The sequence below is a fragment of the Alosa pseudoharengus genome, unplaced genomic scaffold (genome assembly GCF_046254945.1).
Source record: "Alosa pseudoharengus isolate Yale_2024_CS ecotype anadromous, Long Island Sound unplaced genomic scaffold, YU_APseudo_1.1 YU_APseudo_1.1_scf_15, whole genome shotgun sequence".
NCBI classification, from domain to species: Eukaryota; Metazoa; Chordata; class Actinopteri; order Clupeiformes; family Clupeidae; genus Alosa; species Alosa pseudoharengus.
This window is the reverse complement of record NW_027468620.1, coordinates 9,077,808-9,099,691: the sequence shown is the minus strand read 5'-3', so window position 1 is coordinate 9,099,691 and position 21,884 is coordinate 9,077,808. Positions and strand designations below refer to the sequence as shown.

Here is a 21,884-nt window from a genome sequence, read left to right as displayed (position 1 = left end):
GAGTTGCGCTTGGCATCTAAAAGCGTTGCTCGGACGCAGCATCGTTTCACAAACTATGGACGCGAAGACTGCTATAGTCAAATTATGTGCAGTGCTTCGCAATCAGGAGGAAATACTGTAAGTTGATCTGTTTGCATCTTTCCAGCGTGTGTTGCTGGCCTAGCCTAGGGAAGAAAATATCTGTCTAAGTTATAATAGCCTACCTGTAATATCTGCCAGCAGCTTGCTTGCCAGCGTTTCCCAGTAGGCTAGGCCTACTTCGCAAAAGTTGTGAACTATAACCGCATATTTTTTGAATGTCGGCGACTGGCTACATAAAAAATAAAAAACGTGTGTTCATAATACGTGCGTGCTTGAGATGAAATCAGCGGTTTTCAGCAGGATCATGCGAGGAGGACCTGTCTCTTAATTAATTTAAAACAAGTCAATGGTTTTACAATGTTTCAGTCAAGCTTTGGTCGGTTTAGATACAACTGGTATGCAAAATGTAAAGTAGTGGATTAACTTTAATTTGCTGTGCTGCATATTGGACAATAGATGCACATAGTAAATTATATAAAGTAGGCTTATTCAAATATGTAAATAGCTTAGTCTAACTTTTTAAAAAATATTGAAGGGAATCCAGTCCAGTGCACATGTCTTTGGCAAGTAGCCTAGGCTACTACAGACACAGGTGAAGAACAGTCAGCCTCAGCAGTAAGCAAAACCAAATATGTACAGCCAGCTTCAAAAGCAAGCAGCCCAGACCCTAAAATTATTTTTCTTTTGCCATATAATATATTTAGTAACTTCTGTAGACATCCAAAATGGGGTGGGGGTTAAAATTAGTAGGAAAAAAAAACTATTGCATAAACAGTCATATATATCTTTTTGCTGTGCAGTCTTAAGTTTCATTTAGATGTCTTGAAAAGGTCTTAAAAGTCTTTAAATTTGCACTTGGAAAATGTACCCTGAGAAAGACCGTTGGTTAGCTAGCTCATTTAAAATATCCTAAACTTTTTTTGACCCAGCCTCTTAAAAAAATCGGAATCGAGAATCGCTAGGAACCGGAATCGAAATAAGAAATCGGAATTGGAATCGGAATCGTTCAAATTCAAACGATACCCAACCCTATCAGTCGCATAGGAGCACCACAAGGGACTGTGTTGTCTCCTTTTCTTTTCACACTGTACACCTCAGACTTCCAGTACAACTCTGAGTCATGTCACCTGCAGAAGTTCTCAGACAGTTCACAGACTGCACTTGTGGGGAGTGTCAGTGATGGTGAGGAGACGGAGTACAGGCAACTGGTGGACCACTTTGTGACATGGTGCAGAAACAGCCACCTTGTCTTGAATGTGGCTAAGACAAGGGAAATGGTGGTGGACTTTCGTAGGGCCAGGCCTGAGCTAAATACCATTTCAATACTGGGTGAGGAAGTTGTTGAGAACTACAAATATGTGCGTGTTCTTATAGACAATAAACTGGATTGGAGGTACAACACTGAGGCTGTATACATAAGTATATATACTCTTTTGATCCCATGAGGGAAATTTGACTCTGCATTTAACCCAATCCGTGAATTAGTGAAACACACTCAGCACAAAGTGAACACACATATATTGTGTTTCCCATAGCCAGAAAAGGTGAAATATTTATTAATTTTACATTTGTATCTCATCTGGGTCAAAATATGCAGCCTACAGTAATCCCTTTTCAGGTGGCGGCCATATTGGATTTGGCAGCCATCTTGGTCCCAGGGGCCACTGACTCCGGCATCCTCGCTAAATCATTTCAGTATGCCCTCAGCTGCATCCATGCCAAATTTTGTGCTTGTAGATAAATTGGCGAAAACAATGGGGTGTAAGGCCATATTGGAATTGGAGGATTAAGGGGTCCAGATATACTGGGTCATAAATATAAACATTTATATGTGTTTGCCATGATCAATTAAGCTGAAAAAGACATCAAGTTTGTACTTGCAGCTCATGTGGTTCAAAAGTTATAGTCGGAACCCTTTTCGGGCAGCGGCCATATTGGATTTGGCTGCCATCTTGGCCCCAAGGGTCGCTGGCTGCGGCGCCCTAGCTAAATAATTTCAGTATGACCTGAGCTACATCTGTGCCAAATTTGGTGCTTGTAGATTAATTGGCGCAAACAATGGGGTATAACTACAGTCAAAACTGCTTTTTTGGACAGGGGCCATATTGGAATTGGAGGATTAAGCTGTCCAGATATACTGGGTCATAAATATAAACATTCCTATGTGTTTCCCATGATCAATTAAGTTGAAAAAGACATCAAGTTTGTATTTGTAGCTCATGTGGTTAAAAGCTAGTCGGAACCCTTTTCGGGCAGCGGCCATATTGGATTTGCCGCCATCTTGGCCCCGAGGGTCTCTGGCTCCGGCGCCCTAGCTAAATCATTTCAGTATAACTTGAGCTACATCTGTGCCAAATTTGGCGCTTTTAGAAGAAATTGCGCGAAACGACCTATTTATGTGCTTAAGGCCCCCCACTAAGAGAGAGATGTAACACAGGGAATTAAGATGAAAGAACTAGGACCCAGGGACATGCCAGTAATCCAGCAAAAGGTAACAAAGATATGTATTTTCAACCAAAGGATATCTAAGACCCGAAAAAAATATCTTTCCACCTTAGGAAATTAGGCTACACAAACTCATCTCTCAGCACCAGCCAGCTAGCTAAAATTTCCCTCGGGATGAATAAAGTATCTATCTGTCTGTCTGTCTGTCTGTCTCTCTGTCTGCACAAACTTTGGTGGTAATGATGGTAGATGTGAATAGCAGCAACCGAAGTCTGAAGTATCATCACAGAGGGTAGTTTTTACTGCCATTGAGACCAATGGCAATTCAGGAGAATATTACAACTAGTGTAGTGACCACCAGCGCGAGTATAAATGGTTACGGCGCTCCCGTGACGTCACATTGTCGCACTACCGGTCGGGAGTGGCGAGTATGTTGAAGGCTTAATCCCCCCACTTAAGTTATCTTCTTATCTGGTTATCATTAAGATCTCTAGTACACTAGACAACGGTAGCAGGGACGCCTGCCATTACACACATGCTACCATACTGCCATACTGTACTCAGTACTGTGTGTTACTGGTGGGTCCTCCCAAGTTCACTAAAGTTGCTTTTCCACTGCATGGTATCTACTCAACTCGCCTTGACTACTCTTCTCTACTTTTTTTTTTGTTTTCCATTAGCAAAAACTGGTACCTGGTACTATTTTTGGTATCACCTCTGTTGAGGTTCCAAGCGAGCTGAGGCGATACCAGAAGGTGACGTGAAAGTATTGCAGGTTACTGATTGGTCACTATTGACATTGCTGTGTTCTGGACAAGCCCGTCATTTTTTATTTTTTTTTAAGTATATTTTTTGCCCTTTTTGCCTTTATTCAGATAGGACAGTGAAGATGGACAGGAAGCGAGTGGGAGAGAAAGAGATTGGGTGGGGTCGGGAAATGACTGCAGGTCGGATTCGAACCTGGGTCCCCGTGGGCACTTGGACCCGTATATGGTATTGGCGCTGTGGCCTGTTGCACCCCCAAGCCCATGATTTTTAAAAACGACCTCAGCCATACAGTGCTGTGCTAGCACGACAAGCAGTTAACGTTAATAACGTAACACAGTCTAGTTCTGAAAATTGTTCTTCGCAACAGGTCCATTCATTAATTCAATGGAATAACGTCCTGCACTTCGAAAAATTAGCATTCTATCAATTTATGAATTAATGAACAGTTTCTCATGGATTAAAATGAACATTTAAACAAACAATCACATACCCGGAATCGGAAACAAACTCTCCTTGATTTCCTCCGTTGTTGATGGTGTTATTATTGTGGGTGCCATGTTAATGACGCCATGCTAGTTTCCTTCTGTGTCGCTATGGCACCCAGCTACATTAAAGAGGGTACTTTTTTGCAGTGGAAAAGGAAAACCTGGTACCTAAACTGAGTAGAGTTGAGGCGAGTTGAGCAGAAGCAACTTAATGTCATAGTGAACAAATAAATTATTATAATTCAGATACCAGTGCAGTTATATGTGAAAACCCTAGTGGGTTAGGTTAGATGGATTTTGTGAGCATCTCCCATGCTATGTTGACAGGACAGGCATGTTCATGCACAACTACAACAGTTGCAGTGGGGAGCTACTGTTTACAGTATATGTCGCTTCAATGTACATAGAATGTGTGATGCTGTGCTGGTATTTGCTGTTTTAGCATTGTCCCTCCTGCCTCCATGGCATTGAAACATCTCTCTCCTTCTTTCTTTCTTTCTATCTCCGCTCTTTCTTTCTCTCTCTCTCTCCCTCTCTCTCCCTCTCTCTCTCGCTCTCTCTCTCTCTCGCTCCTCTCTCCCCAGGCCTGATGTACATGCTGCTGAAGCACCTGGTCGACAGGTACAACATGTACTACGCCTACCTGCCCTCCAAACTGGACAAGAAGATCCACTCGGGTGCAGTGAACCAGGTGGTGGCTGCGCCCATCCTCTGCCTCTTCTGGCTTCTCTTCTTCTCTGTGGTGCGCATAGGTGAGACCCTCTTTCCGAAGCAGCAGGCTCTACTTAACGGGGCAGGGGCCCCGAGAAAGACCAGGACTGTTGAGCCAAACTGAGGAAGGCCACTTAGGCCAAAATAATGTCATTTTCTAAACAATATGGTCATTGTTGTCATTATTTTTAAAGCTGTTAAAATCTTTTGTGGGGAAGGAATTTGGCTTGACTTGAGAGCAGTTTGTTAGTTTAGAGGTGGATCCATCATCTTCTCCAGCTCAGTGTTCAACCAAACTCTTCTCTCGTTTTTCTTTGCCTGTAGGTTTTCGGGCCCCCACCTCGATGTTCACTTTCATCGTCTTGATTATCACCATTATCGTTTGCCTCTCCCATGTCGCCTTTGGCCATTTTAAATACCTCAGTGCTCATAACTACAAGGTAAGGAAAAGCATGTTGATAGAGCCATCCGAATCTGAGTAGTTACATTGTGATGTCCTTAGCCTTTTCTAATCACTGTTTCATATTATTTTGTCAACCAAAGAGGGTCTCTTTTGTCAGCCCTATTGACCATAATGTGTCTTGTAGATTGATGTCAGGTCAGATGTAGATGGAGTGGAGAATGGTCGTCCACCAAATGTCTCCGCGCCCTCCAAGGCCACGGTAAGTCCCGCACAGATAAGAAATGCTTCTGCACACATCTGATTTGAATTGCATTTCAAACCACCACCAAATGTGGATAAAGGATAAATGCTTCATCAGGCTCACCTCCAATGTGGTTTGAATCATATTTGCAAAAATTGCATTTAAATTTTTTTTTTGTTTTGCTGCTCAGAATAATATTAGTCTAGATACAATCTGAATATGCTAAACATCGGATTTGTGTTGGCATACTGAACATACCTAAAGTGGAAACAAAACGAAACCACTGCTGTTTTGCATTTTGTTTTAACTGTTCCAATACAATTATGTATTATTGGATTACAATACTATTTTTCACAGCACTGGATCAATACATTAATCTCTCGTATTGTGACTTAATTACTTAATTACTACTGTATTTGTCTGTATTTGTACCTACTTATTACGTGTGGATTGTTATTGCAACACAATTTGAGACTGAAGACCATCACAGGGCTCTACACTAACATTTTTTTCCAGGAGCACTTGTGCGCCCAAGTTAAAAAATGTAGGAGCACAGACAAAAATTTGGGCGCACAGTCAGTTCTGTACTTAACTTACACATAATCTAACATTACACTGCAGCTAACAGTTAAACATGCCAGTGCACCAATTGCGAATATTAAGAATGACTGACAACATTTAGGCTACAGGAAACAGGATTTTAAAGATCAGTGCCTACTTTATTTTCAGTCTGTTCTATTTTCCTACATTTTGTTAATGTAAAATAATATAATACATTGCCATATTTGCATTTAGCCTGTATATCAAGTATCCTGCCAAATGTAGGCTAATTTATTTATTTGTGAATCCCTCTGTAGCTAATCCAAATATGCCCATGGTGACCTATCTGACTACATACTGCCTAATACTACAACTAAAACAGTCCATTTTCTCTTCCACAAAACCCAACATAGGCTATCAAGGATATATTTTTTTTTATCCTTTTATTTTTTATTTGAAATATCTGCATTGATGGGGGCAGTAGGCAAACACCTACTTTCAAGGCAAGGCCTACTTTCGTTTTGCACTTCAGCTTGTATTCGGTGTAAACAAACAAGCATGCGTGGAAGCCTGGAGTTGTCAGTAGCGTTCTACCTTTGAATAAAATGGGAGTATTACGGGAGGCTACTTTTGTGCCTGTTCGCTACAGCTATATTTTGCATATTGCAGCCAATACGTCAACTGGGCTAAAAGGCATGTTGGGTTACCTTTCCTTCTCTCACTGCATTCTCAGAATCTCATCCAGTTCCTCCTATATCCGATAAATTCGGTGGATAGAAGAACTAATTTCTTCAATCTTTGCATCTTGGCTGGCTAGTCTAACTTTCCGTTTTTTCTGCGCGCTCTTGGATTTGATAGAAGCGACTACTAGCGAGTCACAACGCGAAACTGCTAACGTTGATGGGAGGTGTAGTTTTTATGCTGTATTCGCGACGTGATTCTATGGTTTGCACCAGTAATGTTTCTTGATGTTGCGGTGTATTTTGTAGACAAACATTGACATGGTTGGAAGTCATTCGCACCAGTGCGCCTAAATATTTTTTTGCACTCACACGCCATCATTTTTACTCGCATGTGCGAGTGAAATGGGTACACTGTAGAGCCCTGTCATCATATAAAAGTTGATTTAAATTGTACTTTCAGCAGTACTATTGTGAAATATCATGTATTGTATTGCGAGTTGACATGTATCATGATGTGTTTTATATTGTGGGGTGAGTGGCAATGCCCAGCTATAGTTGACCTCTCTTGTGTGATCTGTTTGTTCCGTTGTCATGAATTTAAGCCCTCTATCTAGATTAGATTAGATTAGATTTAACTTTGTCATTGTGCTGAGTAGAAGTACAAAGACAATGAAATGCATACCTGGTCTCTCTGCTTACAGTACATTGCCCACGTGCTGCAAGAGATGAACATGGACGACTTGGGCTCAGGCGGCAGCGACAACGACGGCCAGGGGTCCTCGCAGGACGAGGACATGATCAACCCAGTGGTCAACGAGGGCGACTTTCAGTCTGGGGAAGATCGCCTCATCGCCAACGAGGTCCATCAGTAACCCCTCTCGGGTCACGGTCAGGGTAGGGGACACGCTCCCCCACTGAACTCTGCCACTGACGACAACAAAAAACAACAACAAGAAATCAACAACAAAACACTGACTAGGAGGCGAAAGTAGCTCCTGGATGCCCGCCCACGCCCCTTCCTGCAGCAGCCTGTGCTGGCGGGTCAGGGGTCAGGGCCGCTTTTTCCTCCAGCCTCTCTGCACCCCCTCCTCGTCTGATGGTCAGCACTCCAGAGAGATGAACTGGCTGACGTTATAGCGTTTCCTTTTCTACTTGAGTTAGCTAAACCCCACTCACTCACATGTTATACTCTATCGACTGACTAGCACTCACCTCTCCCTTCCCTCCACCCTATCATGTACGTGTGTATACACACACACACACACACACACATACCAACAGCAGGATAGTGGTTGGGAATGTTTGGGGCCATGACGACAGATCGACTGTGTTTGAGGTCCCTCCTGTGGATCCCCAGGCTGAGATGAGAGACTTAGTAAAAAAAAAAAAAAACACCTCAGGAGTGTCGCTCCCATGGTCATCATCGACTCTAAACTGCTAATATTCTCACACTCTCTTGTTTATTCATCCCTCCAAACTCCCTGAGAGAAAACACTACATTGTTATATCCCTTTGTTATTTTTAATCATTGGTCAATAATGTGATCTGATTTGTTTTTTGTCCCCCTCCCCCTCCAAATTAAGTTCTTAATTAAGTCCTTCAGTTCTTAATTAAGTCCTTAAGTTCGATCTTCTTAAAGTGTAAAGTGTTGTCATTATGTTAACTAGTCTATATCTTGGTTTTGTCCACTGCTGTTAAGACTTCAGAAAAAATTGATACTGTACAGAACACGTCAATGGAGAACTAGCTGTAAAACGTTCTGTTGACGTGGTTGTCAGAACCTTTGTCTCCTAGTAACGAAACTACTAAAACTTCTGATGGGGTCTAATGACTGCTTTTGGCGTACAGAGCATGGGTCAAGTTCTCATACCTCGAACTTTGCATAGCCTATGGAGTAGGTTTCTCTTTTATAGTAGGCCAGCTTCTGTGAAAGACTTGGGTGTCCGTCACCCCCACATTTACTCTTATAAGAACTTCCTTAGGAGCGGAAATGTTTAGCGGTTTGCTTTGGTGTTCACACTGTCAACACTCCCAATGTCGTTCCTATCCAGATCCATCAATTTCAGTCAGGTTAGCTCTTGCTTAAAAGTGGAATGAATGTGAGACCAGTGCATGCCGTCTGCGGAAAAGTTCCTCACGTTTTGAGCTGCTTTTGATTTCTGTGAGGAGTTGGAATGAAACTGATTAGAGCTTGAGCTCATTCGAAATGACGTCTTCTGACAAATGATATCAACATGCACAGCATGTACAGGACTGTACATCCCAGGACTAAGTCATGTACAGGACTGACTTAGGATTTCTTTTTTTCTTCTCACATATACTAATTAATTTTTTAAAGAATCATGATTTCACTAATAAGCTTTCCTGACCACTGTGGTTTTTAAACATTGCCTAATCTAAACAGTTAGTTACTAAATCTACAAATGTCCCATGTGTCGGCCTTATTAATCAATGTTATTTGGATATGCACATTCCCTCTGTAATTAAGTTAAATATATGAGATACATATGAGATAATAGTTCATGACTATTACCCAGATCCTCTGGGTTTTTGACAAAGGATCCATTTCAGTAGCAATACGGTTTCCCTGCTGATGAGTAACTTTAGCAATATGTAGGCATCCACTCTGGATTTAGCCGTTTTTGAAAAGCTATAGAAAAGATTGGATCATGCCTATGATGTGCTGCTGAACTTTGTTGCCATTTGGCCCGTGTCTGCCTCTATTGATTTGAGGTCATACATGTACACTACACGTGAGATCAGGAAGTGTGATTGTGCTCACAATTTCCCCAAGTAATTTGTTTGAACTCACTGAGTTCACTGAGTTTTTTTTTTTCTCCCCCTCAAGCCATTTACACAATAATTCTGTATTGTCTCATCTTTTGGGAATGTTTGCTTGTGACCTAATTAGTTATGACCTTCATTAGGAGGTTGAATGCTCTAGTGACTAGTGAGATTACTCAATGTAGCCAGGTGATGTGCAAGATGAATGTATGAATGCACTGATGCCATTCTCTAAGAATAGAATTGTTCCCCGCTGCATACTGTATCCGACTGTACATGAACATGGACATCTTGATAGTTTTAATAATTTATTAACATCTCAGCAGTGGCAAATAGTGTTACAAATTAGGAATAATCTATTCCATATTTATTGCTCTCTATTTTTGTTTGTTTGTTTGTTTCATCATGAAGGCAGATTTGCCTGGGATTGGCCTGTGGTCAATGGAGCTGTTAAATTTGTGAAATATATTTGTGTACATAGATTAACTGCACTGCTCTTCAACACTATGCTTTGGTATTTATGACTACGTTTGTACAGTTGTAAGCAGTTTAAAAAAAAATGGTATGTACAGTCACCATGTTTCCTGGTTTACTCTGCTCTCTGCGATCACAAATTGTTTCTTTTCCACTCTCTCCATATGAAATCTGTCACTGGAGGCAATTTTTCATATTTAGGGGATTTCCCTGTTTTTAATAATTTTGTAAATTAACTACGTTTTTTCTCTCTCTCTCTCTCTCTCCAAAAAAAGACTGTATATTTGGCAGAAACCACTGTCAACCCCTTCCAAGTCTTTGAACAATAAAATGGCATTTACTAATGAACTGATTTTGTTTTAGACTCCGACTTTTCTTGCATAGCCTATTGCATTTGTTGCATTGTAGCCTTGCTAGGAGACACTGACCACATAAAGACGATGACCGTCCAGTATAGTGATACAGTTAAATAGTTCTAATCCCAGCCAGAGCATGAAGGCACACTGTTCTCATGGGGTAGTCTTGTGATTTCTGAGCCCATATAAAGGGAAATAATGCCGAGGGTCAAAGACCGTGAGGAGCTGACGTTACGTTTGGTTCCTGAGTGCATTCGTGAAGTGGCCTACTGCTGTAGTTCCCGCCTTCTAACTCTAGGTTTTCTGGCGAGATGTCCACTTAAAACGATACCACCACTTTGCAGAAGAGAGAGACGTGCAGTTCTGCGACGTGGAAACTTCAGCCGTACCAGTCAAAACTTTGACTTTGTGCCTCAGGGCTCGCTATGTCATGAGCTCGCTGGAATAGATCAATTATGGTCATGCAAAACTCGAAATCACATTTGTCGGGTATATCTCACTGATGTCTGAGTGTTTTACTGGCTCAATTTTGTTTACTATCATCGCTAACGTTAGCCAGCTAACTTCATGACCCTAGATTTGGTAGATTCTGCTTGCTACCAAAGCCATGGACGGGGCAATGGCAATTATTTTGATATCAGTGGTTATGTTCGTAGGATGTTTTATATTAGGAATGATACCCCTCTTAATCCGACTTTCAGAGGTAAGTAACTAACGGACCGAGATGCATCTCCTCACAATATGTCCTCTTTATTTTAAGAATTGTAGGTTATGGTATTTTTAAATTAATTAACAGCTTTGCTGTTCAGACGCACTCAGAATAATAAAATGTCTGCTGACAAGCTACTGATGGCAGTTACATTGTAACAATATGCAATGCGTGTTAGAGATACATGTAGACTAGAATACCTCACATTTCAAACTAATATCACGACTTCGAAACCGAGTAAAGCTGACTATCATGTTACCCGATTTGTCACAGGATTTCAGTCCTTACAGTTGTCTATCTGAATCCAGATATCTTTGGTTGATATCTTGTTATAGCCTTTAGAGCGTATCTAATGCTGCATGCTTGATTGGATAGTCATACTAGTGAACCCTTGCTAATAGTGCTGTAGGCTGTTTGCCTAAACCACACCCTGCATGCACTTTGGTCACTTGTGGTTTAAATGTAGTCTACAACATATTTGCTATTAAGTCACTGTTTTATGTCTTCTTTGCAGCAAAAGCTACAGTTTGTCAGTGTATTCGGGGCAGGGCTTCTATGTGGCACCGCTCTTGCTGTTATAATTCCTGAAGGGGTGGAGTTGATGGAGAGTTCATCGAGAGGTGAGGTGGAGTTGTAGAGATGTCTTTTGGGTAACAGACGCCCCATCACCCCCATCTGTTTTTAGAGGAAGAGCCCTGTTGATATCTCTTTTTTCAAGTGGGGAAAGCATTATTGCTTTACTGATGGGGTTGCCTAGCCAACCCCACCTGTATCCCTAGTTGGTCTATTGAGTGGTGTGAAAGGAGAAGTGGATGTAGAGGACTGCATAATAATAATAATAATAACAATGGCATCAAAGCCCTCTCGAGATAAATCTCACCTTTACAGAGGCTCATTCATTGAACAGTCACGAGGTTCCCTTTTTTTGAATATCAAGGGACAGCCCTGCTGAAAAAAAAAACAGATAGACCTAAACAAATAGGTCAGCTCCTTCTCTGGTGATAAATGTTTTTCCCCCCTCTACTCTTCCCTCCCTTTTACTATAGAGTCTGTCTGCTCCAGGATGGCAGCCAATGGAAACACTAGTGAATATAGCCCTGAGCTGGTTGCCGGGAAAGGCCTACCACCCCATTTCTTCATCGGCGTCTCCCTCGTGATCGGCTTCACCCTCATGTTTGTCGTGGACCAGATTGGCAGCTACTGCTCCATACATGGTAAGCCCACTCAAATCACTAACAAGTGACTCATCACCCAGAAAGCTACACCTACTTTGCTTGAGTGATTGGTTTTAATTTATCTGCACAGAGATGCAGATAATCCCTTGAGCACTGCTTGCCTTTTTTGGGTTATTTTCCAACCACATTTGTGATGTTACTGCACTTTTGGAATGTCTTATGTAATTGTGAATGAGATAGCCATCCTCTATTTTATTTTATTCATTTCCAACCTCTGGTAAGATACAGGTCCACTGAATGCTATGGATTTTGTGCTTAATTCTTTCCAGATCCTCGAACAGGCATGTCCAGCAGCACAAGTGTCACAGCTACCTTAGGACTTGTGATTCATGCAGCAGGTAGGTCAGCAGAACTTGCCATTTTCCTTAATGTAGTCTTACCAACATTTTAAAACTGTTCACTGTTAATTTTTATCTATTGTATTGTTTTTATTTGTAAGTTGCTTTGGACAAAAGTGTCTGCTAAATCACATAACCATAAGTATTAAAAGAAATTAAAGGTTAACCCAGAGCTATAGGCTAACTGGTGGAACACACTTCTAGTGAGTTATGCTAAGCTAGACTTAGGGCCTCAGACTGGGTTATTGCATGCGTAGAGAAGAGAATGGTATGTATCCTTTTATCGAACTCTAGGGTAGACTGCAAAGAAGCTTATTTCCCAAAGCGTTTTTTTGTTGGGATGCTGTGGAACAACTGGCTACAGAGCCCATAGCCTACCAAGTACCCACAAAACCCGGGTTTGAGTTTCCAGGTCATTTCTTGACCCCATTTCCCACCCCCATCTCTCTCTCCCACTCGCTTCCTGTCAGGCTCTTTACTATCTGATCTGAATAAAGGCAAAAAAAAAAAAAAAGGTTTGCGTGTCCCTCTAATAACAGTGTTTGTCCACAGTGTGCTAATTCTACAATCCCAGTGGCAGGCTCATACTCTCATACTAATGCTTTGTCTACAGACACTTAGATAAGATGTAGGGCACTGGATGAAGATTAGATCTTTTTGAAGTCTAGGATTGCATTACCAGCCCAGACGCATTCTGCCTTTGCATAAAATGTAATGTAATGCCTTCAGCAAGCACAAAGGCATAGCACTCTCCTTTTCACTCGTTCACACAAAACACCATGTAAGTCTATCGGTTTTAGTCTACCATGCAAGTCTATCAATTTGAATCTGCAGCACCGTTGTTTATTGAAACACAAAGGCAGTGTGTTAGGGGAAATTGCTTAATAGCAGCTTTGAATGGCCTGGCTGAGATCATTGTTTGCCAATGTTGCGTAGCGGTTCTCCATTATGCTCACAGACTCTTGTACTTTGTCACTGTGTAGCGGATGGAGTAGCCTTGGGTGCTGCAGCGGCCTCCTCCCAGGTGTCTGTACAAGTCATCGTCTTCTTCGCAGTAATTCTGCACAAGGTAACTGACACCATGCAGCATAACAGAGCTGAAGTCAAGACCAGACCCGTTTCCTCAAAACCCAGGCTTCCATTGGTCATTAATACTTATCTGATCAGTTTCTGATCAAATTGAACATGTTACCCTCCACATACTATGGGCTCCGTTATCTGGTACATCTCTGCAATATAGAGAAGTCCATGTGTGTGTGTGTTTTTTTTTTTTTTAAGTATATTTTTTGGTCTTTTTGTGCCTTTAATGTGATAGGATAGTGGAGAATGACAGGAAGTGAGTGGGAGAGAGAGTCGGGGTGGGATCCGGAAAGGACCACGGGGCGGAAATCAAACCCGGGTCGCCGGCATACGGTGCAGGTGCCCCAGCCATGGGGCCCATGTGTGTGGTTTTGCCTGTAGTTTCTACTGAAGAGGTTTTGACATACGTTCTCTTTAGTTGTTTCCATCAGTGTGTGTGTTTTGCAGCTAACTAATGAGCACACGAAAGCGTACTTATAACCTATACAGCTAAAACTAAACCTAGAAACTATAAAGTAGGAATTACAGACAAGCATCATAGGATTCACAACAACTCATGTTGAGGTCCGACACTCATTATTCTTGTCTAACTAACTTTTGGAAGCCTTTTAAGACCACCTCCTGTGAAAATCAAGTTTTTAACCTTGTAAATATGTCTGTATGATATCTACTATGTTTTTCACCATAAGACATATCATAAGTGAAACCAGATATACCGCAAAGTGGTAAAAATATGACCGGCGCTCAGTCCTGAACATTCTCTCCACAAAAATAAACGCTTGTCAATTTGTCTCCATCTCCTACTCCATCCCTTACTCTTGCAACTTTTGTGTATGTAAATGAGTGTGTGCATAGTATATGTGTTTGTTTTTGTGTATATGTGTGCTTCTCTGTGTGTGTGTGTGTGTGTGTGTGTGTATGTGTGTCTGCTTGCCTGCATGTGTGTTGCTGATATGGATACGGAATTCCACAAAACTTGGTATGCATTCAAAGGGTGTCATAATGATCCTACACCTACAAATTTTGTGCAGTTTGGAACCTGTCAGCCAAAGATACCTGTGATTACAATGCCTCGTTTTTGCCTTTTCATTTTTAACTAGGTGGCGCTATACCTCAAATGAGTGGATATGGGATGGGTTGACATGGCCCCTTGAGACCAATATATGGGAAAAGTCAGGCCTCAGTTCATTAGTGCATCATAAGGGTATAGAACCAATCCTGTGTACCTGGGGGTGCAATTCCTCATAAAGATGCAGACAAGCTAGCTAATGTGTCAGCTGCAGCAGCCAGTAGCAGGTGAACAGTGTGTGGTAAGGGGGCAGGGCCAGATAGATCCCAATTCCCAAAATGTGGGAGAAGGTGTAAAGATGCATTTAAGCCGTTTGAAGGCCACGAGGGGACTTTTTTAACTTCCGAGTATAGACTTTAGAGGAACAGAGAAAAAACTGCTAGAGTCCATCTTTCCTGTGTTGCAAGACTGGTTCTCAGTAGCCGGTTAGGCTAGGGCTGCAGAGGGTGCACATTTCTCCCTGTCATAAGTTTGTTTATCATCAACATGACTTTGAGTTTTTGTTTGAATTTTGTTACATTAAGGTAAGCTACTGGCATGGTGCTGCTTTAAGGTCATACGTGTCCAGCAAGGTGAATCTGGTCTCCTGTCTGCCTTGTGTCCTTAGGCTCCAGCAGCGTTTGGTCTGGTGTCCTTCCTCATGCATGCAGGCCTGGAGCGTAAACAGATTCAGAACCATCTCCTGGCGTTCGCGGCCGCAGCCCCTGTCCTGGCCATCAGCACCTACTTCATCCTCAACGCTGTAAGAGCCCCTTCATCCAAAGCTGAGGAGGACTTTGTATATTGGTGTGCTGTATCACCTGCTGTTTGTTTTTATTTTGGGAAACTACTAATTATAAACTGTTGAGAAAATAATATTCAGTTTCACTCTTCATAGCTGAAGTACTGTAGTAAGATGTTATAGTCATTAGAAGGTATTATAGTGTTGCTTCATAGGGATTATTATGTGAAAACTATTAATCCAGTGTATTGTTGAAATGTTCCATTGTTTAGACTGGAGGATCACCTCAGCATCGATTAAGTGCTACTGGCATTGGATTGCTGTTCTCAGCTGGAACTTTCCTGTATGTTGCAACGGTACATGTACTCCCTGAGATCAGCAACAGGGGGCAGCACCAATCCAACCATCTTCCCCACCATGCAGGAGCAGGAGCCTACCAACAGGGGGGGCTAGGGATTCTAGAGAGTCTCATCCTCATTATTGGAGCTGGACTTCCTGTACTACTTGCCCTTGGACTGCATGATGATTGACACACAGTTAGAATATCTCCACAGTGTGTATGAATGACATTTGCAAATGTTTTTTTTTTCAACATTTTATAAAGTGTTGTATGACGGAAAATTGCCTAACCAAAACCACCTATTGTAAATATTATATTATGTTTTTCTGAATGCCTTTGAAACTGAAGATCACACTTGAATTATGATGGCTAAACTAGCGACATGTTCTCTACACCCATCAAGCTTTTGTAAACTGTAGTGTAAGTGAGTCCGCTGAAGCTTTCTGTGAGGAATGCACACAAATCGCCATATATTACAGAGACCAAGAGTTTCACTCAGGGATCTGGGCACAGGATCTCAGTTGAATGTTTTTTACTGAATGAACATTTTCAAAGATTTAGTACTGGCCATCTGCTAGTTCAAAGTACTAAAATATTTCTGACAGGTGAAGAAGGTCAGCATGATTCATTCCTATTGGAATGATCTTTATGTTTTTTAATGTTGCCATTAAAGTTAAGGGCAACACGTTAAAAGCCATTTGAACAAGTAAAGTTTTAGTTAAAGTCAGTTTTGGTCAGTTAAAATTCTGACTGATCAATTAAATTACTTAAAACTAAATGTTTTTAATGTGGTAATTTTCTGTATTTCATTCTACATTCCTGTTAAATACTTAGTATGCAAGATAGCGTTTGCAGAGCTTTTCAGTGGTTTGATGATCAGGAGCACTGGTGAATATTGTTAAACTAGCAGAATGGTTAATGTGATTAAGTAGCATTGTCAGTCATTCTAAAGCTAATAATATATTTACATTTGTGTCGTTATCATAGTTGCAAATGAAGCAGGTTGCCATAGCAATGTACATTTATTCAAGACTACAATTATTAAGAGCTGTAGAATTATCTTCAGAGAGGTCTGTAAAATATATTTTGATTTTGTTGACTCAGAAGCCATATTACAAGTGAACTTGTAGCAGTGAAATGAGTATTAATTGTACTTTTGATTAATAAAAGGAATTCAAATAAATTCTTGTTCATTTGGATTTATTTATCCAACTTTGCCCCTTTATCAATAACTCTGGGTTGTAAAAAATAATAAGATTGAACAAGATATTTTATTTTCAACATTGTATCTTTTAATTCTTTGATGTCTATGAGAACCATCATTGGAGAGAAAGACAAAAACTATGTTTCTTATGCATATATTTATTTACATAAATAACTAGATGTGGACAAATAAATAATTAAATATTTAACTATAAAAATAGCACCTTTCAATCTACCCATAACCAGAAAATGCAAATCTCTGTATTAAAAAACAATCTACCTCATACTGATACTGGGATAGTAATGTTTGTCTTTGGTTAATGAACCACACTGGACTTACACACATCTGGCAAGTTTTGAATCCCTGAGCTGGCGCTTTGGAAGTGGTTTGTTTCAAGTAATACCTCATTCCTCTTGGCAATAGGTTCAGAACAAAAATACTGGAGCACATTTGACACACATACTACGATTCCAACAAAAAACAGTTTCAACAGTGTTGTGATATAATTACTGACCTGAACAATTATAATCCTCCTGTTTGAGTTACATTTTTAAGAAAGCTTTGGTCTTCATGATAAACTCCACTATTTAACTCCACAGCTATGGAGTTTGACTGTGAGTTTTTAATGTGTACTGTACATTCGCCTCTCTTTACATTTCACAGACATCTCTCTACTCTTTGTTCTTGTTTATGGCTGCTCTTATGAATAACAGTTTCTTATTTTAGTCTAAGAGTCTTGTTTAATAAGTGTTTAAGTGCTATAACTCATGTTGTTCAAGCATGTCTGTACTCTGAGAGAGTGTAGGCAATAGTATGGTCAGTGATAGGGAGCTGGTCTTGGGGTTGACATCTCACATCTTCAATTTGCCCAGGCTGGTGAAGAGCTGGGCCTCCAGTGCCATCTTGTTGAAGGTGCGGCTGCTCGTCTGCTCGCGCACGCGCTCCCTCATGTGGAAGGAGGCCTGCGCCACCCGCCGGCTCTCCCTCAGCTGCTCCTCTCGCTCCCTCTGCAGCATCTCGCAGCGCCGGTCCTTCAGCTCGGCCGCGCGGAGACGCAGCTCCCTCTCGGCCTCCTCCTGACGCTCCGCTTCCTCGCGCAGCTGCTGGTGCGAGAGCTCCTTGCGGCGGTTCTCCTGGCGGAGCAGCTGGACTCGACTGGCCCGCTGCAGTCGTGCCCGCTGCTCGGCCTGCTCCAGACGCTGCTGCCCCAGTTGCGCCAGGATGTGCTTTTCCTGCAGCCTCTGGCGGCTCTGCCAGCCGGCGCGCAGCTGCGCCCGGCGAATCTGCTCGTCCTCGCGGGCAGCGCGGCGCTGGAGCTCCTGCAGACGAGCGTCCAGCACCTGAGCCCGGTTCTGACCCGAGCGTATGAGCTTCTGCTCCAGCATCCGCCGCTTGGCCTCCTCTATCGCTCGCGTCTGCTCCTGCGCCTCCCTGCTGAGGAGCACGTGGCGCAGCTCCTCACGACAGTTCTCCTGGCGGAGACGGCGGCGCTCGCGGCGCTCCTGGGTCCTGCGGCTGCGGCGGGCGCGCTGCTCCTTGCGCTGGGCCAGGCGCCGCTCGCGCTCGCGCTCCTCCAGCTCCTCACGCTCCTTGTCATGGAGCAGACGCTCCTGCGAGCGCTTGCGATCCTCGGCCTCGCGGCGTGCCTCCTCCGCGCGCTCCATCCGCCTCGTCTCCTGCTCCTCGGCGAGCCTCCTCCAGCGCTCCTCGTGCAGGGCCATCTCCTGCTCACGCACCCCAACCTGCTCTTCCTCCTGCCGCTCCCGCAACTGCCGCCGCACCTCAAGGTCCTCCTGCCAGCGCCGGATGCTCCGCAGGAGCTCCTTCCTCTTCAGGCGCTCGCTGCTGAGACGCCGCAGCTCCTCCTGCTCCTGCTCCTCGCGGCGCTGCCGCTCCTCCCAGACGCTCAGCCGCTGCCGCACCTGTTCGTCCTCATGCTTGACCAGCATCAGGGCTGCGATTTTGCGGTCCTTCTCTGGCACCGTGATGCTCATCTTCTTCTGGATGTCCCGGGTGAGTCTCTCCAGCTGCCTCTCGGTGGCAGGAGAGTGTCGTAGGTCTCCCAGGCTCAGGTTGCTGCTGCCAATCTGGCTGCGGGCACTGAGGAGCCTGCCATCGTAAGTTGGGAGTTGGACCAAGGGGTCACCAGTGGCTAAAGAGGAGGTTGTTTCACTGAAACTCACAGACCTCCGACGGCCCAAACTAATCCCAACTAACTTATTTTCCAGCTTTCTCTGTGTTTCAATGGTGTTTCTACTCTTAGTCTCTGTGCTTTGGCTGTCAGTCATATGCTCAAGAACTGTTTCAAGGGCAGGAAACTGTTTTAAGGACGCCCCAATACCTTTACCCTCCTCTATAATCCTCTCTCGCTCCTCTCGACAGAGGCGCAGGAGTCGAACTCGTTGTTTTTCGTGAGCCTCGTACAATTTCGTGGTGGCTCCCAATGGCATGTCTTTGTTTTTCTCCACGAACTCAGAAAGGGGCTTAAACAAGAGATCAACTGGTTTGATGCCCAATTTTGAGCATGATTCCAATGAGCGGGGACTAGTAAGCACATATCTGCAAATTTCTGCATCAGGTCTGTCAAAATTATTGAGATCCAGATGAAGTAGAGGGGACGGCGGCCTTATATCCTCCATGTTGTCGGCTAATAAAGGCTAATGTAACGTTAAGCTAATGGCGTTTCACTGACCATATGGCGACAACAATCTCCAGACGTAGGCTGTCATCCGTTTAAGCTGAGAGGCTATCTCTGACAATAGTTTAGACACTAACTCAGACCAGCTGATTTATAAACAATTCCTTGTGTATAACATGATCAGACTGAGATAAAGTTATTTTCGTCAGAATTAACGATTTTCGAGGTTAGTGTACACTAGTTTAGCCTACTCTATCGCATTTCCATTCCTCGATCCGCTTACTAGGGGTTTGTCACGTTAGGACGCTTCTTCGGTGACCATGGGAAACCACCAACGTTGTTTAACAAGAGTCCCTGACTTACCACATAGCAAGATCGATGCAGCGCTCTCTAGTGGGTGGAGGAGACAACTTCAACGTGCAACACCAAGTTAAATCATAGGCTAGAGTCAATGGTTAAATCCCATCGCTTTTTGAACTTCTATCATGGATTTCAGTTTTATGTTACTTAATGCCAATGATCATTATTATGTGAATGTTTATTTTTCGTGCCATCCAATAATTTTGTCCCTGCTCAAGGATAATCTTTTGGGCAATGGCCTACAGGCCTACCTACAGGTGTAAGTTCAGCACCACCCAGATTTAATGATAAGCCATGCTTTAAAAACCTTATAATATAAGAGGCGTGGAAGACAGTAAACAAGATCAAATATCGGCCTAAATCTTACACACAAACTTAATGCTATATTAGCACATGCATACCCCCCCCCCCCCCACCCCCCCCATGCCACAGCCGAACTGTGGCCACACTTATACATTTTCTTTAAATAGTTAAATATATAGATATATAGACTTTACTTTATTTCTGCATTGTTGCACTGTTGGACTTACTCATTTGCACTATCACCATGACCACTATCACCATTGCACTACCACCATGACACTCATTCACACAGAGCACCTTACCATACCTTACTATGCACAGAGAATCACAGGCTGTCCCTGCCTCAGTCATTGCAAGCGCCTCTGATTGATTAATCACGACTATGTGGATACTGTTTTTAGAATTGATGTAGATTAAGTGTTAGTTAGTATATTTTTATTTTAGTATATTTAGCATATTATTTATCTTCTACTGTCCTTATTGCTTAGTTGTGTTTTTATATTATATACTTTAATTACTCTTTCTGCTGTTAAAGAATGTGTTTGTGTTGTCTGTATGCTGCTGAGACCTTGAATTTCCCCTGGGGATCAATAAAGTATCTATCTATCTATCTATCTATCTATCTATCTATCTGTTGGCTTGACAACCTGAAATGCTGGGAAAAAACACTGATTCTCTGCCTGCAAGTAGCCTACACTGGTCATTGTTTGTGAACATGTGACCCATGTTGGTGATATGTACCCACATATTAAATGTACTAATTAGTGAAGTTTTTCTGTGGCATTGAGGAAATTGATCTGATTTGAACTCGAATCTGCTTCCAATCAGCCTGGGGACAGTGTATACAGTCGCAAATTCCTCTATGTAGAATTTGTATAGTAAGATAAGATAAACCTTATTGTCCCACAAGGGAAATTTACAGTGCACTGCTTAACTGCCTTACAACTCTTAAGTCAGTCGTGCAACTAACTACAAGAGGTTTTCTTTTGATATGTAGAATCCATTTCCATTAATTTCTAAAAAGTTTACCACATTTGAGAAATATCCCCACAGAATGTTAACACTGCCTTATTTCACAATTGGGATATTTCTTTTGCAGTGTTATATTTACGTCATAGGCAGCGCTTTGAGGATTGGCCATATTTCAATCTGTCATGTGGCCATAAAAGTCCCCCCCCCCCAAAAAAAAAAATGTCTTCAGCAACAGCCATATAGGCTTTTTACTGTGGATCTTTTCAAACAATGGCTTCTTTTGCCACCCTCCAATCCAGTCCTCTTAGACAACTCCTCTGACTACAGACACATGGTTTGGGAAGGGGTCAACCTTTTCTTTGAAGCGAGTGGTGTGAAGTCAACTTCCACTTTCTTCGTATAGGTCCAGTGCTGCTCAGTTGGACATAGAAAATCACTTGAAATATCTTCCTGTATTTTCAGTGAAATATTCTGGTATTTTACCAACAATATTTTGAATCAGGATGTCTCTTTAGTCTTAATTAATTCTGTTTTACAACCTGGGGAATATGGAGCCCCTAAGGGGACATGAGCAAAAAAAATCTAAAGTTTAGTTTCATGTGCTCACGCGAAACTTGCATGTGCGCACATGAAAGTTTCACATGCAAAACCTTTTCACATGAAACTTTTGCGTGCGAGCACATGAAACTAAACTTTAGATTTTATTTTGCTCATGTCCCCTTAGGGGCTCTGTAGGGGAATGACCCTTGGACAGAGCGATTTTTTTTCTTTAATTATTCACAGGCATTACCTAATAATGATCAATTATGGTAAAATAAATGACACCTCTGTACCATTTCTGAATATAAAATACCAAGACTATTGTTACATATATTCTGCAATATAAATGATATACTAAATAAAACTGAATGTATGAATATTTTTGTGAGAATCTTATTTCAACT

General features: G+C 42.3%; 3 protein-coding genes across 6 annotated transcripts in view; 2 read left to right on the top strand and 1 right to left on the bottom strand.

Moving 5' to 3' along the window:
• tmem63ba (transmembrane protein 63Ba) overlaps nt 1–9,967 on the top strand; it is a 53,611-nt gene extending 43,644 nt beyond the window's left edge. For all 4 annotated transcript variants that reach the window (XM_076285465.1, XM_076285463.1, XM_076285464.1 and 1 more), the window contains 4 exons: nt 4,364–4,531; nt 4,815–4,930; nt 5,078–5,152; nt 7,059–9,967. In XM_076285465.1, coding sequence (XP_076141580.1) covers nt 4,364–4,531; nt 4,815–4,930; nt 5,078–5,152; nt 7,059–7,229 — 530 coding nt within the window. In that variant the 3' untranslated portion in view covers nt 7,230–9,967. The remainder of the gene's footprint in view (nt 1–4,363; nt 4,532–4,814; nt 4,931–5,077; nt 5,153–7,058) is intronic.
• Nucleotides 9,968–10,333: 366 nt separating this feature from the next.
• On the top strand, nt 10,334–16,681 carry LOC143124133 (zinc transporter ZIP9). Its single transcript, XM_076285461.1, has 7 exons — nt 10,334–10,674; nt 11,195–11,300; nt 11,727–11,894; nt 12,185–12,253; nt 13,237–13,322; nt 15,010–15,144; nt 15,396–16,681. Exons 1-7 carry the CDS (start codon nt 10,579–10,581, stop codon nt 15,651–15,653), a joined length of 918 nt encoding a protein of 305 aa, XP_076141576.1. The 5' UTR covers nt 10,334–10,578; the 3' UTR covers nt 15,654–16,681.
• A 341-nt stretch (nt 16,682–17,022) lies between these two features.
• On the bottom strand, nt 17,023–19,306 carry LOC143124745 (uncharacterized). The gene has a single exon (XM_076286454.1). The coding sequence runs from the start codon at nt 19,304–19,306 to the stop codon at nt 17,519–17,521; it is 1,788 nt and encodes a 595-aa protein (XP_076142569.1). The 3' UTR covers nt 17,023–17,518.
• Nucleotides 19,307–21,884: the final 2,578 nt, after the last annotated feature.

Excerpts from the sequence above, each read along its gene's own strand:
- LOC143124133 (XM_076285461.1), top strand. The coding sequence starts at position 10,579 with ATGGACGGGGCAATGGCAATTATTTTGATATCAGTGGTTATGTTCGTA. Across the intron at positions 10,675-11,194 it reads TCTTAATCCGACTTTCAGAG|CAAAAGCTACAGTTTGTCAG; the intron begins GTAAGTAACTAA and ends TCTTCTTTGCAG. Across the intron at positions 11,895-12,184 it reads CAGCTACTGCTCCATACATG|ATCCTCGAACAGGCATGTCC; the intron begins GTAAGCCCACTC and ends AATTCTTTCCAG.
- LOC143124745 (XM_076286454.1), bottom strand. The coding sequence starts at position 19,306 with ATGGAGGATATAAGGCCGCCGTCCCCTCTACTTCATCTGGATCTCAAT.